General features: G+C 42.1%; 1 protein-coding gene across 1 annotated transcript; it reads right to left on the bottom strand.

Moving 5' to 3' along the window:
- Positions 1 to 3,189: 3,189 nt before the first annotated feature.
- On the bottom strand, positions 3,190 to 19,515 carry LOC144146479 (monocarboxylate transporter 14-like). Its single transcript, XM_077678427.1, has 5 exons — positions 19,435 to 19,515; positions 12,262 to 12,502; positions 9,885 to 10,028; positions 5,695 to 6,693; positions 3,190 to 3,363 (listed from the first exon to the last, which is right to left on the bottom strand). The coding sequence occupies exons 2-5, from the start codon at positions 12,494 to 12,496 to the stop codon at positions 3,209 to 3,211; spliced, it is 1,533 nt and encodes a 510-aa protein (XP_077534553.1). The 5' UTR covers positions 12,497 to 12,502; positions 19,435 to 19,515; the 3' UTR covers positions 3,190 to 3,208.
- Positions 19,516 to 22,898: the final 3,383 nt, after the last annotated feature.

Genomic DNA, 22,898 nt, shown 5'->3' with positions numbered 1-22,898 from the left:
CCGTGTAGCACGCTGCATTTTCGCAAAAATTTATACTAGGTGGATGTAACGTATGTAATTTTTATAGTGCCGCAAATTGAGATAATTTGTCTAAATGAATTTCGAAAAACCAAAAAATAATAGAATAGAAAATAACAAGATTTTTCCAAAAATGACCTCATAAAATAAAAAATGTGCACCTTAGACATAATTGGCAAAGTTTAATTCCTCATTACCTATAATAACTTCGCTGACTCTTCCCCCCTCTTTAATTAGCCTTACATTTTTGTACTAGCCTACCGGTTACCGAACGTCGCATGTGCTTCTGTGGGATGATACTTCGTCTTAGAGCTTGATACAGTCTACAAACTAATCACTAAAGGCTCATTCTTCCAGCCCAAAACGTGTCGTTACTTAAATTTGCGACTTAAAACTGCGGCGAACCCTCGCCGGCTGGCCTACCGTAGGCTGAGCCGACTGATTCTGTTGCAGGGTCGTGCAGCCGTGCAGTACGGCAGTCAAGCCAAGCCATCTTGTTTGAACGTCATACCAAACGTCACAGGTAATCGGCAAAGAGGATGCCCAAACGAGGACAGCATTTTGGAATTTATTTTTCGAATTGACTAAAGTCGCGTACACGCAGCGAGAGCGGTGGAAACATGCTCTAGATATCCCACACTACAATCTGCACTATAACCACGCAAACTTTATAAATCACTTCAGTATTTCCTAAAAGTCATCAACCATCTTTGATGCTCATACCGACATCGGAGTCGTTTGAGTGGTGGTTGCATCAGGCTTCGGTTTTTGCGAGAAATCTCAACGGATAAGGTAACCCGGGTAGTGCGTTCGACTTGGCGACGGAAGTCGAGATTATGAGCAAAATCAAGCAGGGAGACGTGGTGTGGTCTTATAATAAACATGCTCTCGCGTTTTTTTGTTTAATTAAATGCTCGGATATTTCGAAGTGTATTGCGGTGCACTTCGGCTTCTTATTTAGGGGAGCCGACTGACTCGGTGTGGCTACTGCTGACCATTTCGCTTTCCACATAATCCTCTGTGTTTCAGAAGCTGGTACAGACAGATTTAGTTTATCTCGGCTACAAGTGAAATGCGCCGAATTTACCTGTTTCGTGATATCGAATCACGAAACTCATGATATCATATCATGATAACCGCTGCACGATCTTTAGTACCATTGAGAATGATTCAGAGTTTGCATTTCCAACAGATTCCTTTGAAATCAGCAAAGTGCAAGAGGATTTCAAAGTAAAACGTTCATAGGATAGTAGTGCCATTGTTCGTGGCAGCTTCTTTACGGATGCATTCTCAGCCGAACCACCTGTGTAGCCGAAGACTGTGTCATATATGCTTCAATTGGAAGGCGATTAATGAAAATTCCGGCCTTACAACATGCTACGGCGTATATATCAATCAATCAATCAATCAATCAATCAATCAATCAATCAATCAATCAATCAATCAATCAATCAATCAATCAATCAATCAATCAATCAATCAATCAATCAATCAATCAATCAATCGATAAATTATTCAATCGATCAATCAAGTCAACTGTATTTTCCTTACAGATGGGTACACCGAAAGGAGCAGCCAAATAAAACTGCGCGGAAAAGCTTGGCGAGCCGCCGGCCCCCACGTGGTTGGCAGTAACGCAGTCGACCAGATCAAAACGCCCGTTAGAGAGAAAAAAACTTAAAACCCGTATCAAGTAAACGTAACAAAAAGCGCAAAAGAGTCATGGTTAGCACGGAAATAGGAACAGCAAAATGAACAAGAGGTGTATATCATAGGTGCTTACAGCGACAAATGTACCACAGATTTATCGTACCCGTTACAAAAAATATACCTTCGCTGCCGATTTAGAAAGTTTAACGATCACAACTGAGTTACTTCTCAAAGTTGTTCAACAATTTGGGTAAAGTGAATGTCAATTGGGGGCAAACAGGAGCGAAAAATGAACAACCGTTGCATAAAACAGGTGTTTGCAACAAATATACAACAGATATATAACACGCGTTACAAAAAAATATACCTTCAATGCCGATTTGGAAAGTTTACCGATCCCAACTGAGTTAGTTGTAGTTGATGAATAAAGTAAATGTTACAGATTGATGGTGGTAGTTGCGTAGTGTAGTGTAGGAGTATACCATGTGCCTGGAGTGCCTGTGTTGTATGCAGTAATATTTTTCTTTAATTTCGCTAAGCCCTCGTAACTGCGGGTGTTATTTTTTAAAAGTGTGCGATGCTTTCCCCTAATGGCCCTTTTATAGTCAGTCCATGGCTCACGCTATTGCTTCATACAGCCAAACACATCCAGCGTTGAATCAAAGTTGCGCACCTGCCTGAACGTGTCGTGTTGGACAGTAAAGAGTGTGGAGCAGTTTGTCGTACATCTTCTTGGCTTAATATAACATCGACTAATGAAGTATTGCTTGCCTTGAAGAGTGATGGTTTTAAGTATACTCCTACTAGACAGCCTCCCCAAAATATAACTGAGAAGCGAGGAAAAACTTACCAGGGCACTTTTCCGGCAAAATTGCTGAGCTGCCACGGTGTTGAAAGCAGCTACATGATATTTACTAAACGCAACTGAATCCCTTGTAACGCATCAAAGTTGCTTCGCCCGCCGCAGACAAACGAGAGCTGCGAGTGCAACGGGTATTACTCTGTCATTGAACCCGACATATGTAGAACACCCAGCTGCAACCCTGTGTTTATATTTCAAGCGAAAACGGGCTATAGCTCTTTTGCTCTGTTCATTATGTGACAGTCTTCTTTTGCCAGCGTGGTTTGAGCACTTGCTGAGCACTTGTTTAAATACGGTTTGTTTCTATACCAAGAGAGGTCATTCATCCCTGTTTTTGAACATGTGCAGCCACGTTTGCCACGATACACCAAATTAGGCGCAAACGGATTTGTAAGAGAGAAACAGCTTTTAGAGGTAAGATTTTGTGGGACTCCATTCAGTGGAGTTTGTACAAACCCCGTATATCATTTTGATGTATAAGCGTCAAGCAGGACACGAAGCACGTGCTATTCTCCCTATTCGGAAGAATAGATATAACGAATAGATAGATATGAAGTGTAGTGGGAGAGGCCTGGTAAAATAGCAAAATCCTTTCATGCCGCATCAATGTTCAGCCTGGGCCCCATTGAAATGGCAATAGAAAATTAAACGATAGAGACTGTGGTAGAAATAGGTTTTTTATGCGGAAACCGCAGCACTAGATATCTTGTAGCGCTTTGACTTCTTGGCGTCCAAGCAAGTTTGTGCGAACAGCAGGAGAGCGGCGACAAGGACAATCGCTGCGCAGGTGCGATACAGGTTGTCGTAAGAGCCGCCGTTGTCTCGAAACATTCCTGTGTCAGCAAAAATAGGTTGAGGAAAAATTGGGGAATTACAACTTTAGGTAAATATCAAAGCATGATTAAGCATCTGCAGATGTAACAAAAGGTTAACAGTATTTGGGTTGAAACACTGTTGAAATACCCCTCACGCAGCGCGCATGATTTACTACCACCGCTGCAAGAACAAATGAGTCTGCGTAGACAATTTTAATCGAAAGAACTAGCGAAACGTATTAAGGGGGTTACCTGAAATGCAATACGCTGGATAGATATGTTTTTCATTCAGCGCTGTGTAGAAACATACGTTACACTGGTCGTCTGTTGCGAAATTGGGCTGTGTTCACACGAAAAACTTTATTCTGCGAAATGTTTGAACACAGCCCGCGTTTAATGAACATCTACTGCTCCATATTGGGGTACTGGTAAATAAAGGTGGCAAGAAAATAAACTACAGCTCAGTCGAAACCGCAACAGCGGCGGAACGCGGAGGCATTCCAAATCTCGTCTAACGCAACCTACCAACTCAGACGCAAGCGGACCCTATTTACTAATGATGAATAATACAATTGTAATTCTAACTAGTGATACAGTTCTAATTAGTTATTATAATTATTTTAACTAGTGTTACAGGCATTCCATGCGATTACCTAGCGTTAAACCACAGCGCTCGTTAGACGGTGTGGTGCATTTTGTAATTTTGCACCTGCATGTACTCCTCTTCACATTACAACTGCTTTGACCATGCCGGAATTACGCAATCGTATATACGTCGGCTTCATAATACAAGGGACCCAGGTTCAGTTCGGCAACGTTTGCTGTTTTATTTTGTTTCACTTCACCCACGATCATTATCATCATCAGAGAAAGTCGGATTTCCTGTAGTGCGTTTTAGGTGCTCTGCAAAGGCAATTTTGAGCACCTACAAGCTTCCCATTAAAAGAAATGCCAAGGTTTTTCAATTAAAAACCGTAAATTTGGTGTCCTCTGTCGAACACCGTTTGAACTCGGTACCGAGAATTTACCAGTGAGTATTTAGTTAGGTTCACGGGCCCGCACATGCGCAATGTAACTATAAAGTATTGTTACGGGGAAGCCAATATTGGTTTGACTCAAAGTACATAAGCAGACTTAGGTGTACCTCGAAAGCGGTGCTTTTTTTTCGTAAGGGTAGGGTAGGGTTTATATCTCGCGCTTTTCCCTGGGTGTATATTCAATTGATTTTGTTTCATCGACGGGAGTTTAACGTTAGAAGGACACAAGAACTTTACAGAACGCCAGATTTTCTCCTCTTCTTACCCGAATTACTACAAACGACGCCACAAATGATTGATTCGGTATGTTAAAACTGTACCAAAAGTTTGTCTGGGAAACTCGTGCAAATCATTGCTGTTAATTTCAGCACCTTCGACGGGACCCTGCTGTGCGGTGAAGTCTGTTGTCGCCTATTTCTTAAAAAGACACCAATTCAGAAGTCATGTTGCCTGCATTTGACTGATTGATTGTAGGGTGTAACGCCCCTACGCAACGCAGGCGATGAGGCGCGCCGTAGTGGAGGGTTCCGGGTTAAGTTTGAACAGCTTGTGATCTTTAACTTGCGCCAAAATATCGTACACACGGGCGTTTGTGCTTTTCGCCTCCATCAGAAAAGCGGCCGCCGCTGCCGGGAATCGATCCCGCGACCTCGTGTTAAGCATGTTGCCCGCATTCGAGGAGGTAGATAAAAACGTAGTGTTAGAATTAAAACAAATAATGAATACAGGCTTTGTTTAAAGCACAAGGCGTGATATACAACAAAAGCACGTGAATCAGAACTCTTTTGCAAGAAACACCTTTTGTAGAGAATGTAATTTTTGCTGTTTACTTCATCGACACCCTGAGTAGACATATATGAGGTGGCAGCTTCTTTGTCCACAAAGCAGGTGTGGAAGTTTTTTGACCACCTTTCTTTAGACTTCTTTTTGCGGTCGCTACATTGTTTATACTTATTTCACGCTGTGTGGGAACCCGCAAAACAGTTCGCGCTTGTTGTAATTCACAAAAACGTTTTAAGCCGTAAATACGTCTCCCAATTATACTGTGTAGGTATTTGTTGCATTGTACATGTGTTGGTGAAAGCTTCCTTGTAGTAACTTTGCGAAAAAAAAACACCAAATTGATATCAACAGCCGCTCTCTTGTAATACATTTCGCGAAACCTGGAAATGCAGTTTGTGGAGTCTGTGTTGTGTTGAAAAGAAATAGAGCTGGACAAATCATCATGAACGTTCAGAATAATATGACTGCTTTCAAGCGCAAATATAGATAATAGCTGTGGCATGAATAGTAATAATACTTCATAACTCACCAACCAGAGGAGGGTCGCCGAGGCGAAGTGGCAGTGCCGCTGTACCCATGAGGCCCATACACAGGGCCAGGTTCTGCACACCAAGATAGTCGGCCACGAGCACTGCCTTCACAATGCGCAAATAGCCAAACTGCAAACCGGCGACAAACGTGACGACACTGACACTTGAAAAGCTCGTAACGTGCGGCATGAAGAGAAAACACACGGCCGCAATGACAGATGTAAAACCTGCTACCCCGCATCGCGCACGCACGACTATGTCGCCAATTATTGGAATGAGTACGTGTCCGCAAAGACTACCAAAGGAGAGGAGTGAAGTCAGTTGGGCGGCATGTTCCGCACGCAAGCCCTTGTCTCGGCCATAGTCCACAACAGTAGTGTTGAGTATAGGGAAAGTGAAATCTGAGGCCGCCATAGCTACAAGAATGATGTAAAAGCAAGGCAGCTTCAGTAAGGCAAGTGTTCGAGCAAAAATGTTGCTGACATTTTTGCTTTGTCGAGAGAGATGCGGAGGCCGTCCAGAAGAGTTGCTTCGCTTCACACAAACCACAGAAATGGGTGCTGTTTTGGTCTTGTGCTCCGTTTCCTCGACGCAATCAATCAGTTTGCTCGACGTCTCTCTGACATCCACTTCCTTGTGCTTGGCAGAAGTTTTTGCAATGTCATCATTTTCTCGGTGCGGAGCAGGGTCATCCACTGAGACCGGTGTTTTATTTTCTGGCTGCTTGACGACACGACATTTCCAGGTAGGCAAATTTAAGGGGCGGGGATGACGCAGCAGCAGCATCAATGGCACTGTGTTCAGTAAGAGTCCACCAACCACTAAAAGAGTTCCTTTCAATCCGTAGGCCGTTGTCAAGAACGTCAACAGTGATGGTCCCACAATGCCAGAAAGAGCCCGGCCTACAAACTTCATTCCTGTTGAAATGCTTCTGTACTTGTGGAAGAATTCTACGATGACGATGGAGGTACCAATCGTAAGAAGCCCCTGAGAAAATCCTGCAAAGAAGTTAAATAGGTTGCGTTCGTTGTAGCTGTACATTGAACCTCTTCTTTTTTCCTGTGAAGTTATAGCAGAAAATGCAAAACAAATATTCTTCAATGCACAGTAACATCGAAGTACATGAACTTCGAGATTGTCTGGAAAATTGTGCAGTTCGTGTGTGAGAGGTAGTTGACCCCACTTAAATGATTAAACATGAGACAACAGAACTCAATTTAATTATTCGAATTTTTTTCATGACCAATAGTAAATTTACAAAGGCTGACTTAAAAATAATGAAATCATTTCGTAGCTTGGACATTTTGAAATTGTCAATTTTTTTAGTAATATCACAGTGTATGTTAAATGCTGAAAACAAGTTTTGCGCACATCTTTGGTGCTAAAATTTTGGGAATGCTAGTTAAGCGGTGTCTCAGCGGTGGTATAGAATAGTCCCAGTGCAGTTCCCTGGAGATGAATTTATTACCTTTAATTCCCATTTTGTTGCGCACACATCGGTAAATTCAAGTCACCGAAATGTCAAGCAGATGTTCGACCATCAAACTCGAACTCATGTTACTGAGCCAAGTTTTAAAAACTTGACCTTGGGAGTCGGAAGGCTCCACTCTCTTTGTTGTAAAAAAAGCTAGTTGGTCGAAACAGAGTCATGTCTAAATGATTTTTAACTGTTGCGGTAAGAAAGAGTGTGGCATTGTGAAAAACCGAAAAGTACTTAAAACCAGGAGTGTACACTAACTACGGAAAAAGAGTACGGAACTACTATGTTCCGGAAATATTCAATGAATTAACTGATGAACTATGCACGATAAACACGACATGGAAACTGAACAAAGCAATTGCAAAATGGTGTGGTGGTTTAATAAACACTGAGTAGGTAATGCCACTTGACATGTGGGGATTTGTTTACCGCCTTGTGTTCAGTTTGTTTGTATTCATGTTAATTTATGTCGGTACTCTTTCGAAGTCGAATTGAATTGTATCCCTGTAAGTGGGTGTGCTATTGGTATATTCATTTCATGAGAGTTCTGCAACATTTAATTTGGTTTGATGACTTTGTGGGATCAAGAAGACGCTCCTTTCGTTTGTGAGTTTTATGTGTTGTTTTGTTTTATGCACTGCGAAGTGTTCAGTGCATATACGAAAGTATTATTGCGTTACTTTTCATGAAAATGTGTTGTTTTTTCACCAACGGCCTGGTCTCTTTACAAGCATTGCGTGCTTAGATTGACCAGAAAATTAATCCTGTACGGAAGACGGATAAATAAAAATGAAATGAAATGAAATGAAATGTTACGTTTAATTTTTTAATGAATGTTTAAAATTTAGTGGTCGTTTTTCTAGTACTTTCAGGTGATTTCATTCATTTGTTCCCAGAAATGGTACGCTGCAGAGGAGCGTCTCTCGCGACAAATTCCGATTGATCTTGTTGTTTACGGTGTGAATTTATGCTCCCAGTTCGACAAGGTGATACCTGCGTTGCGAGCGCGTTTTACGAACATAACAAGAGTGTCGCCAAAAAGTCGATACGTGCCAAGACATACGGGAAAATAAAATCTCATTTCTTAATGTGTCCGCTATGGGCGCAGTTTTCTCTCATCGAGAATGTTGAGAAGAGCCAATAATGCTGTAGAAGGCCAAAAACTGAAAAAAGAAAAAAAAAACATCCTCGCCGCTAAATAATGCAGCCAGGAATACGAGTTGGGGGCAGGATTCGAGGAACACGCGCATAATTTTGGTTGGACATTCCTATCTACCTACGGCAAAAGTTTAGACCAACATTTTTGTTCTTGTGTGCAAACGATTTTTTATAACGCGATGTGGAACGGCACTCGTGTAGAATGTGCATGCAACATGTGAGTGTACAAATTTAGTGCGGTTCAAAATTATGCAACACGAGACTACAGGTGTGTAACTTGGTGGCCACAGTAGTAGCAGTACACGCCGTAAATCACATGAACATTTTTGCAGCAGTTTTGTCTTTTTAAAAATATTTACGGTCTGCTACGACTGCACCCCCCAAAAATTGGATTTGATTGTTTGATGCCAGGTGATTCTTTTATGAGAGTATGAGAGAGATATTGTAAAGGAACGGTACAGCATTCTTACAGACAGTGTAAATGTTTTTTTGTGCACCACAATAGCAGTTCTAGAAAGGTCAGGCGCCATAGCTGTCGTGGCACATGCATACAGTGAAATGAGTTTGCATACTGTTTACTGCTTGAAGGTGGGAAATGAGGTTGCTTTTAAAAGGCTGCTCCGTACAACGACAATCTGTCCAATGCGGATTGTATTTATGTTGTGAGTGTCATTTTCTATTAAGCACCATATATCAGTGCGATGCGAACACTATCTTACCTGTGCTTTGTAAAAAAGAATAGTTTATTTGAATAACATTTTGGCGCAGTTTAATATTTCCTTCAGTTTTAGTTTGTAACAACATATTTTCTTGGTTGAGACTTTTAAGTTCTCATGCCGTAACATTTCTTTTGGTTCTAGTTTTTAACAATGTTTTTCTCTGGTTGAGCCCTTTGAGTTGTGTCCTATTGGAAACATTATCCAAGTGCAGTTATTATCATATCTATAACTAACACATCCTTAATTATTGTTTTTATTTACTATAGTCTATGGCTATAGTAAATAAGATCAAAACCGCAAGTTTGGTGTGTATTCTTGCATTCATTACTACTATAAAGCATTCGCCAGTAAGAAATTTGTGGGCACCCAAGCTAATTGTTGGTGCCTGGTTCATCAGGTGCGGTCCACCGAATGCAAAAATTGGGCAGTGCTTTGAATTACCGTATAGCATTTCAGGTTGACAATATACGAAAATGTCGCGTAACTGTGCAGTAGAAACATAGGTGCTCATGTAAAGGTGATTGCTATTTCGCATTGGTAAACACAAGTGCCCCAACTGCAAAATAAAGAAACCCCAGCCCGTCATTTTGCAGGCTAATTTGTACATAAAGTTCAAGAAGAATACGTCAAGCTGATCAAAAACACTGTCATCCTAAATTACTGACCACCCGTCATTTGGACGGCGATAGTCTTGGAAACAGAGATGCCTGAATTTTGTCCTTCACAATGACTATTTTGAAGTGTACTGTGTACTTCAGCGGCACGCCCCGTAAAATAGAGCACCGCGGCAATATTCTTCGTACAGACACCTTCAACTCCGAACTATACTTACCGTAGAGCACTCCCCAAGTAACCATCATCCAATTAATGTTTGAAACGAAGGCGGAAGAGATAATTGAAACCGGGCAGAGTAAAGCAGCGAAGACGAGAATGCTTAGCATTGAAACTCGATGCTGAATGGCCGCAACCAAAAAACCTGGTTGAAAAAATAAAGTACATGTGTCAATGCTTAGTGAAAAGTGCCCACCAGAACAACCCAATCAAGGAAGAAGTTGTCATTAAAACAAGCTCTCCAAAACTGAATGGGGAACTTGAAAGATTTAAAAATTCTGCAATCTGGAGCACAAAACTTGTTTTTGAGTAATGCGGCAAAGGATGAAAGAAAAACGAAGGAATAAAAACACTGGCGTTGACCATTTCACTTTTACCATTCCATCAACAGGGCTAACCTAAGTGTACAACATGTAAATATTCTTGCATGCAAGCAGGCGCGCTGTTTCTTATAAGTTCGGATGATGCATAGAGCAACCAGACAAAAGGACTCGCTTAGGTTTACAACTGCCTGCGCATAGCAGTCTGTGTAAAAGACATTCAGAAGCAATTTTAGCAGATTCCGGTCGACAAACAACTGAAACATCTCTGCTAGTTAGCGGCATATGGCTGCCACAAGTCTGTTAATTGAGCTTCCCTAGCATTAGTAATGTAGAGATGGGGTGCTGACGCAAACTACACACAAACAAGTAGGAGTTGTGTGTGTGGAATCTTCATCAATTTCTAGCGGACGCGATATTCCTGCACTATGGTTGACATGCTGCTTTTGTGATGATGTGCAACAGTTGCTAATTTTTTGCATAATAGTAGGTAATAGTGATTGTTCATGGCTCCTGTCCGAAGGTTCGCTCCATAGACGAGATGTTCGGGGGTCGGCATTCGGGCACATAATAGCCAAGCCAGAATTCAATTTAGAGAACAAGTCGCAAGCTCCTCATTGGTAGTCAAGTGGCTATGTACTGGCGTTATGAATCGCACACCCGCCTTATTGTTGCAAACAATCCCACAGGAGAGCGCGCCTCTAATGGTCCTAAGTCAGATCCCCCCCCCCATGTATTGTCTTTTTTGCCCACCATCATTCTTTCTTACCTGCTATGGGAGCTGAAACTGTCGTGAGGTTCTGGTAATCCTAAAGTTTTTCATCATTATTGTCACTAAGAAAACCCAGATCGAAGGGATTGCAGGCAAACAGGAAGGGTTATAGGAACTCAAGTTCATCAGTGAGCATAGATGAATCATCTAAGAATGTGACATTGCGTATTCGGCAATCTATTTTTGTGTAAAAAACTTACAGGAGTAATGTTTTTTACAAATAATATACAGGGCAATAGAATGAAACAGCGGAGCTCGGTGGTCAAAACTTTTTCTTTTGGAGTGCGCATCTGGACTATCTATAACAACCACCTGCTATACAGAACCCGTGCCTCCTCGTTTTCGGAACTTCTTTTTTGCGTCCGCTAGCCCATGCCCTAGGCTAAACAGAGTGGTGTTTTGTTGTGCTTCCTGGGCCAATTTTTATGTCGGGATATGACTGCTGGAATACGTTTGCAACCCTCCTTTCTCAAAAATTGCGAGTGGATTAAACGCTTTTTCCATCGTTAATATTTCAACCGTGCATGGTTCCCAAAGCCTACCCAGTTGCTCAACTTCTGGATGATCTTTTTGCGTCCTCGGGAATTCTTCCAGCCTGCTTTAAGGAATCATGTGTTTCTTAGTGTTTTTGATGGGAAAAGATACAACAGGGTTCAAAGAATCAGAGTATTAGAAGTGAAAAATAAATGTAACATTACTGCTTCCTTCACTTCTAACCTAATATGTAAATCGCGGCTGAGAACAGGATTAGGTGCAGTTTTTCTTCATACGCAAGTGCGCTATGCAGTTCACTGACTGCAATTTAAGAAATACTACCTACGGAGGTCAATGCTAGAAAGTCAGTCTGCAAATTTTTCACCTCTTTTTTGCTCATATGACGTGGTGACGAGGATTGAAAAAATAAAAGCTCTCGCACTAAAAGAGCGCCAACTTAAAAACGCTGCAAATTTATTTATAAATGTTCTACGCATAACTATGCAACGTTTGAACACACAGTAGAACAAGGAGAAACCGATTAAGAAGTAAAAGAACACACAAAAACTTCAAAAACTTGGCACCTAAGTCTCGTTTTGGTATTTTTCAAGGCCTGCTGGCAATTCTAAAAGATAGGCAAAGAGAGGTGCACTGCAAAAAAAAGCACTAAATTGTCAAATCAATAGGTCAATATCTCCAATGGGTCTCAACATCTGTGATGACGGTACTTCATACCGTGAGCTTTACGTACTCGAGCTAGCTTCTACAGAACACAGACGGCATGAGGAGCTGTGTTTGATTTTTGTTAGTACCCATAACATCTGTAGAGGCGGCCACAATTGCCTTCGGCCAAGAAGCTTCCTCCCGACTGGCACCCAGCTCTTCTATGAAGAATACGTAGAATATGCCGTTGTTGGCCTGGGGCATTGTAAACAAGAATGCTGCTAAGGCCGAAAAGACCGGCAGTTCCCAGCACTTGTCAATGAGGCTAGCCGAAGTTTTAGGGCCGGCTGTCCCCAACGACGCGCCCGGAGGAGCCATCAGCATGAGGAGCTGGAAACAAACGAACACACGGCATGTAATACACATCAAGAGGCAAATATAACGAAGCTAGCATCAAAACTGAGCCGTTTTTTTAATCCATTGCATTGCTCACCGATGAAACTGCGCCGCTTTAATTCTTAAACAAAAATATATATCAATGTCCAAAAAAAGTTTGTTTTTGAGGGGGGGGGGGGACCTACTTTGTGTGCAACAACGAATGGAGAAATATTTCACCCAAGCCATGAGCAGGAGGTCAGACGCATGAATTAAGGTATACACTTAAGACGCCTTAGAGGTGTTATAGGCAAAAGGTTCCGAAACTCTGGACGCCTAATATGTGCACAAAAGAAGCTGCCTATGTGGAGCATCACATTCGTACGGCAATACAGTTGAGCATGCAACCGCGTTGCAGCATTGCTAGCCAGCAGCCAAGGCTCTATTTTGACGTGCTCAAGCCTGTCTTTTTTCGGTAGCCAGAGGAATACGAATATACAGTCTGTGTTTTGGTTGTGCACAAGCCCTAAGCATGCTTTCTTGCTTTCTAAAAAGTTATGAGCCCTACATGGTGTCATGAAGGATTTAAATGAACAAAAATGTGTCAGATTTTCTTTTAAAGCACGTAGTGGCGCCGCCTTTTCGACGAAAGGTCTATTACAGTACAATGTTAGAACTCGAGGACTTTGCCCTGTTATATCATTGCTCGCTATACCACTTTTTGCTACTTGAATAAAATATACCACATATTTATCAATGCTGCTCTCCATCGGGCAGTCCACCTCGAGAAATATGTGCTAAAAGTTACAATCGTGCTTTCTCCCACTTAAGGCTAGAGATCAAGCTGAGTTGTTTGTGTTGAATGTATTTAGAGGTGCTTTTATACCCGTAAGTTTAACAGTGCTTGAGAGATAAACGTTAAAATGCAGAGTGCTTCATACGAATTAGTTTTTGGGTGAGCGGTGGTATACAGAGGGGTGATAGGAAGGCATTAGAAGTTGTAACCGGGCTGCGGTAGCAGTTTGACCAAAAAGGTAAAAGAAGTAACAAAAATGGCAAAAACGTTTTGGGCAGAGAAGTGGAAATAAGATGTTTCACAAAGCTTCATATACAAAAAAATGCCTTAAAAAACTTATGGGTCACTTGGATATTGTTCATCACTTGACCGAACAGAAGGATCAAACAAAGCACGATGATTCTCACACCGTTTTTACAGTTTGCTGGAGAGTTGTCAGAATGAGAGAATGAAACGAACAAAAAATTTACTTGTTTTTTTTTTCTGGTACCACTACATTGCTTAAGTAAAACTATAACTTGCAGGGTCAGAGTTTAACATGGCAGGTTTGCACCCAAAAATTCAACCTGTGTCCCCGATGACTGCCGTTAGAGTTCGATTTGCAGTCCTCTAGTTGTGCGGCATTTGTTGGCGAACTGGGGAATTGGCGGCATTTGTTGGCAAAATGAATTTCCTTCACTCACCCAACTCCTTCACCTCTATCTCCCCACCACTCCTCTTTCGCTCCCTGTAGATCCTTCAACACTCGAGTGGTTTTTTTTAAGGAAGCCAAATCGAGAAACCGAAACTAAGTCAGATACAGATTTAGTGACAAGCAAAACTCAGCAACTTTTCTTTACAAAAAAGACGGCATCAAAGCTGGTCAGATAACGTCCTTCAAACGTGTATGCAGCTCTTCCATGTAAAATGAGCCAGATCCTCTTGTGGCACTCATCAAAATCAGCGCCAAGTGCATTTTACCGGTTCGAGTGAGCTCTTGGTTCGACGTCATATAAGCAACATGGCAGCCTTCATGTGAGTTGCCGACTGATAGCTCGGACAGTAAATCATAATTATTACTTAGGCTATTAAAAATGTTTAAAGTAAACTTAAGATTAGTTACTAACTACTTCAATTTTATATACTTGTGGCCGTAAACTTCTACTAGCTGACGTAAAATTTATCACACAATATATTTGACAACATTGCATTTGGGTTCGTTGTAAAATAAGAACTTTTTTTCAAATTCTGTTTAGGTGGATGTGTCTTATATTGAAGAACAAAATCTCCTGAATTTTGTATTTAAAGGTGGAACCACTCCTCCCACATCTCCTTCTACCTTCCTCTCTTGTCTCTCTTCAGATCCTTCCCCGTTTTGTTTGAATTTCAAGTCTATCGTAGAGCCGGGAAAACGGTTATACATACCGTCCCAACAGACCACTAAAGGAATGTTGACGTACGAAAAACTTTTTAAATATCGACGATCCTGAAAACATAAAAAATCTGTAACAGGAAAAAAGAGTAATGTAAATTCAACTCCGGCACACAGATACCTGCGCAGCCTCGCCTTGATGGGCAGGGGAATTGCTTCTACATGGATGTAGTTGGCTTTGAACCTATTGGGTGATTGTAGCAGACGCAAGGCGTATTCTACTGGGTGATCGTTTGTGGTGGATTACTGCTTTAATGCGTGAACCATAGGAGCCTCTCAGATGCCTTAAGGTGTCGCCTTTCTGGCCGGTAGTCTTTTCGACATGATTGCGCTATCGTGATTGTTCTTTAAACAATTATTATAATAAAAGTTGGCCATTTGGAGACCCGCCTTTCCACATTACCGCCTTCCCAGCGCACTCGCATACCGGCAACGGAGAACACTGAACGCAGGCAGTTACGCGGGTATTAAAAACAATAATTGTCATCCTGGAAATGTCCACGCTCATAACGACACGTTTACAAGCCGTAAGAACACCGATTTATGTAACAACCATGCAGCCGTAAAATAAACTATTCAGAATAATCAGCTGGCGGACAAGGAGAGGAGTTCAAAAATAGTATGATTGTGTTTACAGAAAATATACTTGGGCTAGCCCTGCAATATTTTGTGCCGCAGTAATGTTGAGATGAAGTTTCTGTTCATACAATAACACGAAGCGCGCGGAGTAGGTGTAGCAGTAGGTTGGAGTTAGAACCGCCTCACATTGCCGCTATTTCAGACAGGAAGTTAAAACTTCGAATCGAGAGTGACAGGGTGACAGTACACAGTTGATTGTGGTTGGCATGGAGGATAGGAACGCAACCTTGGCCTATGAAAAAGTGTTTCTCTGCTCACTATTATAAAGTTTTGTGCACGCTCTGACATTCCAACCCTTGTTTCCTCGTAGGGCGTGCAGCGGATGCGAATTTTTCAGTTGAGTCATTCCACTCCACGCAAAAAAATGCCGCAGCGATTTGGCTGCGTGCGACCGCAGAATGTTTTAAAACGAGACTTTCTTTGGCTGCAAGCACCCGAATATTTTGCCCTGTCCTGTCTCTCTCTATCTGGCGGTCTGTGTGTGTGTGTGTGTGTGTGTGTGTGTGTGTGCGTGCGTGTGTGTGTGCGTGTGTGCGTGCGTGCGTGCGTTGGTGCGTGCGTGCGTGCGTGTGTTCCTATGTTCGTATGTATGTGTGTATGTGTGTATGTATGTATGTATGTGGGTACGCGCGTATGTATGTCTGTATGTATATATGTACACCAACTGAGCCATACGGCGTCAACCTAAGACAACTCTTGAATGGGGAGCTTATATACAGGCAAAACCTTTCCGAATCACGAGATCTGGAAATATAATTCATAGTTGTCAACATTGTTGAGAAAAAATGAAGCGTTAGGGGTATTTGATGCAAAACATTCATGCGCAACCAGAACTGACAGTGCTTTTCATGGAAAATGAATGTGTGCTTGATATTTTTTATTTTAGCAGGAAAGTAAGCATTGAAAATTATATTTTCATTTCTACACACAAAAACAGCTCCCACAAGTCAAGTCCCAGACTCGCAGGAGCTGTTTTTGTATTTAGAAATGAAGTTTGAAGTTCAACAGTAGCAGAAGGTTCCAGCAGATGGCGTGAGCAGTGCAAAGAGAGAACATTGATTTAACTTTAACAAACCTCCTCCGTGCTTATCGCAGGAGGATCAAAAGGGAGGATCAGAGCAAGAGAGATAGGTGAGAGAGAAAGAATGATTTACGTAGCATAAGTGGCAGAATACTATGTTCTTTCGAGGGCATTTGAACCTAAATGAGCAGATACGGGGCCAATTTTTTTCACGTTCACCACACCGCATCACCAATCTTCTAGGTTGTTTTTCCAAGTCTGGTATTGATGTGTAGATTTTACGATATGCAAATGAGTCCGCCTTGACTTTTACTCCAAGCACGGAAGAACCCAAACGATTTTTATTGACCTTGGACCATTGCATAAAGTCTGACAAGTAGACAACACTGCGTATATTTCTTTCATTTGTCAACGGCGGGGGTTAAATTGTACACTTTTTATGCCTTTTGAAACGGCGGTTTGTTTAGACGTCACCGAGACAATTGCAGTGTTCGCGATTCACTTCTCACTTGACTTTCCAGTGCGGATATCCACAAGCGACTAGGTGACCATCCGTGTGAAACTGTTGACCACTCGTACTGTTTTCTAAGATTACAAGTATTTTAAAGAGAGACCGGGCTCATTGGGACAAAAAACTAATTATAAATTGTTTTGTTTAATGAAGCTGTGTCAGTCAGATATGGCGTGATGACCTCTTCTCCTGAAAACAATGAGAAACGGTCTGACTGCAGTAACCAAAATTATTCTTGTTTGAAATAAGGAATTTTTTTATATACTGAGTGCACATTATTTATATAAACCGTAGTCCGACAAACTCCGGAACGGTTTTTCTACTCTCCGGGTATGTCACGTTGTGCTAGTCCTTATATTAATAGCACAAAATAGAGTTTACGCTTACATTGAATGTGGTCAACCCTGCAAGTGCTTCTACACTAAATAGTGATTCAATTGGTCGAATTCCTGGTTCAACTTCCTCACCGATTGAAATATAGGGGTGGTTAACGGTTTTAAATAAATTATGTATATACGTATTTGGGTAGGTGTCTTTGTTGGAGAGGTCATTATCGTCCGCTGGGCTTGAACTGACATTCACTTTTTTAAACGTTGCGCTGAACATTCCGATTCACTTTCATTTTCAATGCAAACACGCAGAAGTTCCTGTTCGCCATTCGATGAACGACTCCTAAGTTCATAACATTTACATAAATACGGCATGCCAAAGGGGTAGCTTGAAAAATATGAAAAACCGTTCCTTTACTCCAACCGCTGCTAACAACACCTCGCCGTTTTATTCGCGTACGCACGCAGGGGTATTACATTTTCTGTAAAACAAGAAATGAACTTAAGGTGTGTTAAATGTTCTATAAAACAACAAATGAACTTATCATTTTTTGTAGAGGTTTCATAAATAGAGCTTATGCTGTGTGCGTGAGAGATAGGAGTGTCGACCAGAAGAATTCTGTTTGTCTACTCAGAAGGAAAGCACAGAATGACAGATTAAAACACACCGGCATAGGTGCCGTGGACGACGTTTTGTAAGCAGGGCCCTATGCTGATTTTCAACCTAATTCTGCCACGGCAGCCAAAGTGCGTGTAACTTTTTCGTCTGCGCATGATACTTTTCAAACAGAGGAACGCGAGATACAGTTTGACAGCCCAGAAGTGCTTCCTCACTGGAAGATCCACAGTAGAAGTTAGCTTTTTCCTGTGCACCTTGATTTTAACTGAGTACCTTTCTTTGCCGAGTACCCCCACAGCCAGGACCGTGTATTGTGCTGCATTTTGACAAAAAAGCTGGTTTGACAGAAAAATATCTTTCATCGTTACAACACCGTGGATGGATATTATTCCCGGAACAGAATTGTAAAAACAAAAAAATAGAAAATAAAAACTAAAAAAAATACAACACCGATCTCACAACCGCAAAATTATGCTCTTTATAAACCTCCACCCAAACCGAATAAACAAAAAAAACGTTCTCTAGAGCACGTACAATAGTACAAAATAGGAGCCGCCAAATTCTGCGAACAGTGTTACGCCCTAAATATCCCCGAAATGCCGAATTGGCGGAAATAGCAACCTCCGTCGGTACAATAGCTGAACGGGAGATAATCGGTAACACAGAATTTCGACAAACCGCAACATAAAAACAGATGAAATAAAATGTTCACAGAAATGTTCTGGCAAAATCAAAATTATTCATCTTATACCCTTCCTTGAGAAAGCGAAGACTACAAAAACGTATAAAAAGGAACGTTCACAACACGAATAAACAGTACCAAAAATGGCGAATTGCGTAACGCCCTGCATTTACACACAAATGCTGATTTGGCGGAAGCAACACGTTTAATCGGTTTAATAGCGCAACGGGATATAACTCGTCAGTCAGAATTTTGAAACCAAAAAGAAAGAAAAATATAAAAATTTAAAATTTGACAGCAATCACCTGACAAGATCAAAAATATGCATCCTATACATCTCCCGCAAAACCGAATAATAAACAAAAAAGTTCCGCGAAGAACGTATGAATTACGAAATCAGATAAAAAACAGATCAACCCTGCACTACGCCTTGCATCTTCGAAAAAAAAATGCTTCTGTAGGTAAAGGTACCTTATACCTGTCATGGTAGAAATATACATTATTGGCGAAAATAAACATACGTGAACTTAAAGACAATAAAATCATTCAGTCTTTCGCTTCTCATGCCCATATTTGGCTGTAAACAACTCACACTCTAGAGAAGTGGCATGAGAATGCTATGCGCTATTAGAGGATTCCCTAAATTTCTGTAAATTTTTTTTGTCCGCTCTGCCTGTGCCTGAATGATACAGTTTGTGCACAAGCACTTATTTTATGCCGACACACCAGTCAGCAGTGAGATATAAAAAATCGGTTATACTAAAAGAAACAGGAGCGAGAGTCTATCTAGTAGAGTAAAAGTGTGTTTTCTTCAATAACCACGTCCTCCACATGACAAAACAGCCCAATGTCCTTCCAACCAAATCACTGCGGGGAGAACAGTGCAACTGACATGACCGCACCTAGACGTGGAGAATGACATTAAAGTTGTATACGTACTGCAACAACCCCGAGCTTTCCGTCGCGACTCTCGAACAACAATTCGCGTCGTTACATCAGTGACGACGGTAGGAGTTCTGCTGTTTCATGGCCAGTGGCGGCTGCATTCCCTACTCACCCTTCCTGTCGCACCCCTCGCCTCACACGCGCCGCCATTCATCTTCGTCACTGAGTTTTGTGAAAATAAACACGGCGCCTTCATGACAGCGCATTGAAGCCAATGGGTGCGCCAAGCTGCGCGTTCGGGTGGAATTGATATCGGACAGTTGCTTTCCAGCTTCTAAAGTGTGCAGGTTCCCCAAAAAGTAATCGGAGCATGGCGTCGTGAAAAGAAAACCTTTTCTTTTTTGTGTGGCTGCCAGCAAAAATATAATATGTGCTGCCCGATTTTAATTCAGAATGACTTCCGTGAAAAGTCACTTAAGAGGTTTCTGGCTGGGCACATCGCGAAGAAATGCCCTCAAAATCTCCAACCGGTGCTCCTTTTACTTTTGGGGGCCCTGTAGATTGCAAAAGACGGGAGCGACCTCTACATCCTTGCCGACGGTTAATTCTTAGGGACATTCGGAAATAATACGACGGGGCAATGTGAACTGAAATTGAGCATTTTCTCACATATGCTACACATTGGCCTTAAGGTGTTACGCAGTTTATGCACTGGGGGACCTTTGTAGCATCTACCATTGTCCCACGTAATTCAGACAGCCGCGCCAACTTCCCCCCTGGTAGTGCTGGGCATTCGAGCAAATGTTGCATTAATCGCCATGGCAACGGCTGCAAAGAGGAGCAATAGGAGTATTGTAACGTTGCTCGTATACGCCCCGTCATTTCACATTTTTTGGTTAGAGGGCGCCGCGTCGCCGTGCCGACCTCGCAGCTGTCGCTCGGGAAAGTGTCACAACGCGAGCGGCAAAAAACATGACCGACTCTCGGCTGTGACGGTTGGGGCATTGGAGTCGTCTCGGGCACGGCCTTGTGTTTTGTATGTTTTAACGGGGGAGCAGATTAAAATTCAGCTCTGTCCGTGGGGGTTGTTAGCAGAAAACTATCACCATTGACAAGACGGAAAGGGGACAATGCTACGACAAGAAGTGTCAGGGAGAGTCGCAAGGGTGCAAGTAGCCCACTAGCACCGGTTGGGGCCCGTATGTCTAACCGAACCACAACCGAATTAAAAACAGGAACCGACATCTTAACAACCGCGCAAAAAAGACGGCGACGAAGGAAGCAGACTCGCCCAGCTCACCACTCGTTACAGGAACCGAACCCGATTTTTTTCCCCGATTCTAAAGCAAACTCATCACGTATTTTTTCCGCCATTTTGGGACTCTACAAAAACCGGAACTGATCGAAGGTACCGTTGCGAACGGGTTCCGGGGATGGTTAGCGAAACCGTTCTGTGAACGGTTAGAGTGGAGGGAAAATAAGCGGGTCGCCCGGACCAACCTCAATATGTTTGGGGTTCTTGGCATTTGCAAATTTTGCGTCGCTCTCCTTCTCAATAAATCAGAAAGTTTAGTTCCACACAAAAAACCTGGAACAATTTTTGGGCGACGAGAACCAAAATGCCATAAAATGTCCTTCTCTGTGCACGTATTGCGCTGTTTTGTAGTTCCTAGTGTAAAATTTACATCTCGCACTGAAGTTAGCAAACACTCTCCCAATGCAAATTTTGTATTCATTCAAAGATGGTATGAAGCAACTGAACTGAAAGAAAAAATAGCAGTCAACTGGTTTGATGCGACAGAAATCCGATAACGCTCTTCAATACCATCTCTCCCTTTGTGCTACGAATCTGCAGCCTTGTAGTGCCAGCGACCACTACCGCTTTCTTCTTGTCCGAGTATTCCCACAGCCAGGACTGTGTAACGCCGTGCTCCTCCGCAAAAATGTAGATTAAGCGGATGTACCATATTTAATAGTTATAATATCGTAAAAGGAGATAATTGTTTGTATCTCATCCTGAAAAAAGAAAAAAAAATTCAATGTAAAATGTTCGCAAAAATGGTCTCAGAAAAGCAAAAATATGCACAATATATATTACTACCCAAACAAGAAGAATAAACTGAAACAGTATACAAAAGAACGTTAAAAATGCGAATAAAAAATTGCGTAAACGGTCCAAGTCTGCACTACGCCTTGCAACCTCGAAAAAAATCCTAATTAGTGAGTAAAGGCGCTTCTTTCGTAGAATGCTACAACTTTACATCATTGGCGAAAAAAAACAGAATAATGTAAACAGACTAAAATAAACAAACGTCTTTCTCTAACCATACCCATGTTTGGCGGTAAAGAACTCAGTCTACACAAGTGCTGTAAAGAAATAACACTCTGCACAAGTAAGTGGGATATTATTGTTACACATTGCTAGACAATTCTTTTGATTTCTGCAGATTCTTTGCTGTCATCACCCATTATAATCATTCAATTGATCGGTCTCCGGCAAAAGTGATTGGGTTATATTAAAGTTCACGTGTTTTTAAAAAAGAAAAAAAAATATGGACATACGCCAGGATTAGCGACTGGGTACTTTTCATATCTCTGTAACCGGAATACCGCGCTTATGCGTCAGAGAAGCCTACCGCGTGAGATAAGCGAGATGCGTCAGATAACCGTCCCATAACCCAAATGTATGAGGTAAGCTACACCCCGGCTTGGAATCATAACTATCACTGCCCGATGATTACGCAGTGGTTCAACGGCCTTCGGGTACCGGAGACGCTTCTCCCCCCGTTTTGCAGGTTCTCTATCTTGTGCCTGTATCGTAACGCGCCAGACCATAGGTCGGCTGATATTGGGGACTGTGCCCGCAAGCACTCGTTGCTTATGGCAACACCACGCCAAAGAGAAATCGCTAGCGCGTCAGCGTAGGTCTGCACGCAATCTGCGATTTCACCCTTGGAGCAAAGAACATTACACAGCAAAAATGGAGAATTCAGTATAGACACCATTGCCGAAGAACGAATAAAGCAACTTAAAGACACACGAAATTGTGAATTCTACTCGCGAATTCCAAGGTATTATTCCTTGTGCTGCAGACCACTCGGCATTACGCCAGCGCTGTCAGGGCCGCAATTATAAACTCCGTGTTGTGACTGTTTAAAGTTTTGTTTTATCATTCCCAGCAGACGTGATGACCATTTCTTCAATAACGCTCATGCAGTAAGCGTCCGCAAAAATCTCATAAATAACTCATTGCTTTGGCGGAAAGGCGTTCGCAGAAACGCGTTCGCGTAAGTGTGGTGAAGCTGCTCACCGCTGTGCTAGTTCACACAACGCAAAACGTATTGGCCGCACCCTGGTTTTAACCTGTGCGATCAAAGTTTTGGTTGATTTTAATTCCTTCATACCTATGTTGAACCAAGGCGTTGCGGGAACCGAGTAATGAAGCTCTCCGTGGCAGAAATAGAATAAGCGGGTTTATTTTCGTGGCACCCAGGACGAGCGTTCGATGTTCGATTGCG

Source organism: Haemaphysalis longicornis, unplaced genomic scaffold, assembly GCF_048455015.1.
Source record: "Haemaphysalis longicornis isolate Haplotype H1 unplaced genomic scaffold, Haemaphysalis longicornis Haplotype H1 scaffold_7, whole genome shotgun sequence".
Taxonomy (NCBI): Eukaryota; Metazoa; Arthropoda; class Arachnida; order Ixodida; family Ixodidae; genus Haemaphysalis; species Haemaphysalis longicornis.
This window is presented reverse-complemented; position numbering and strand designations above follow the sequence as displayed.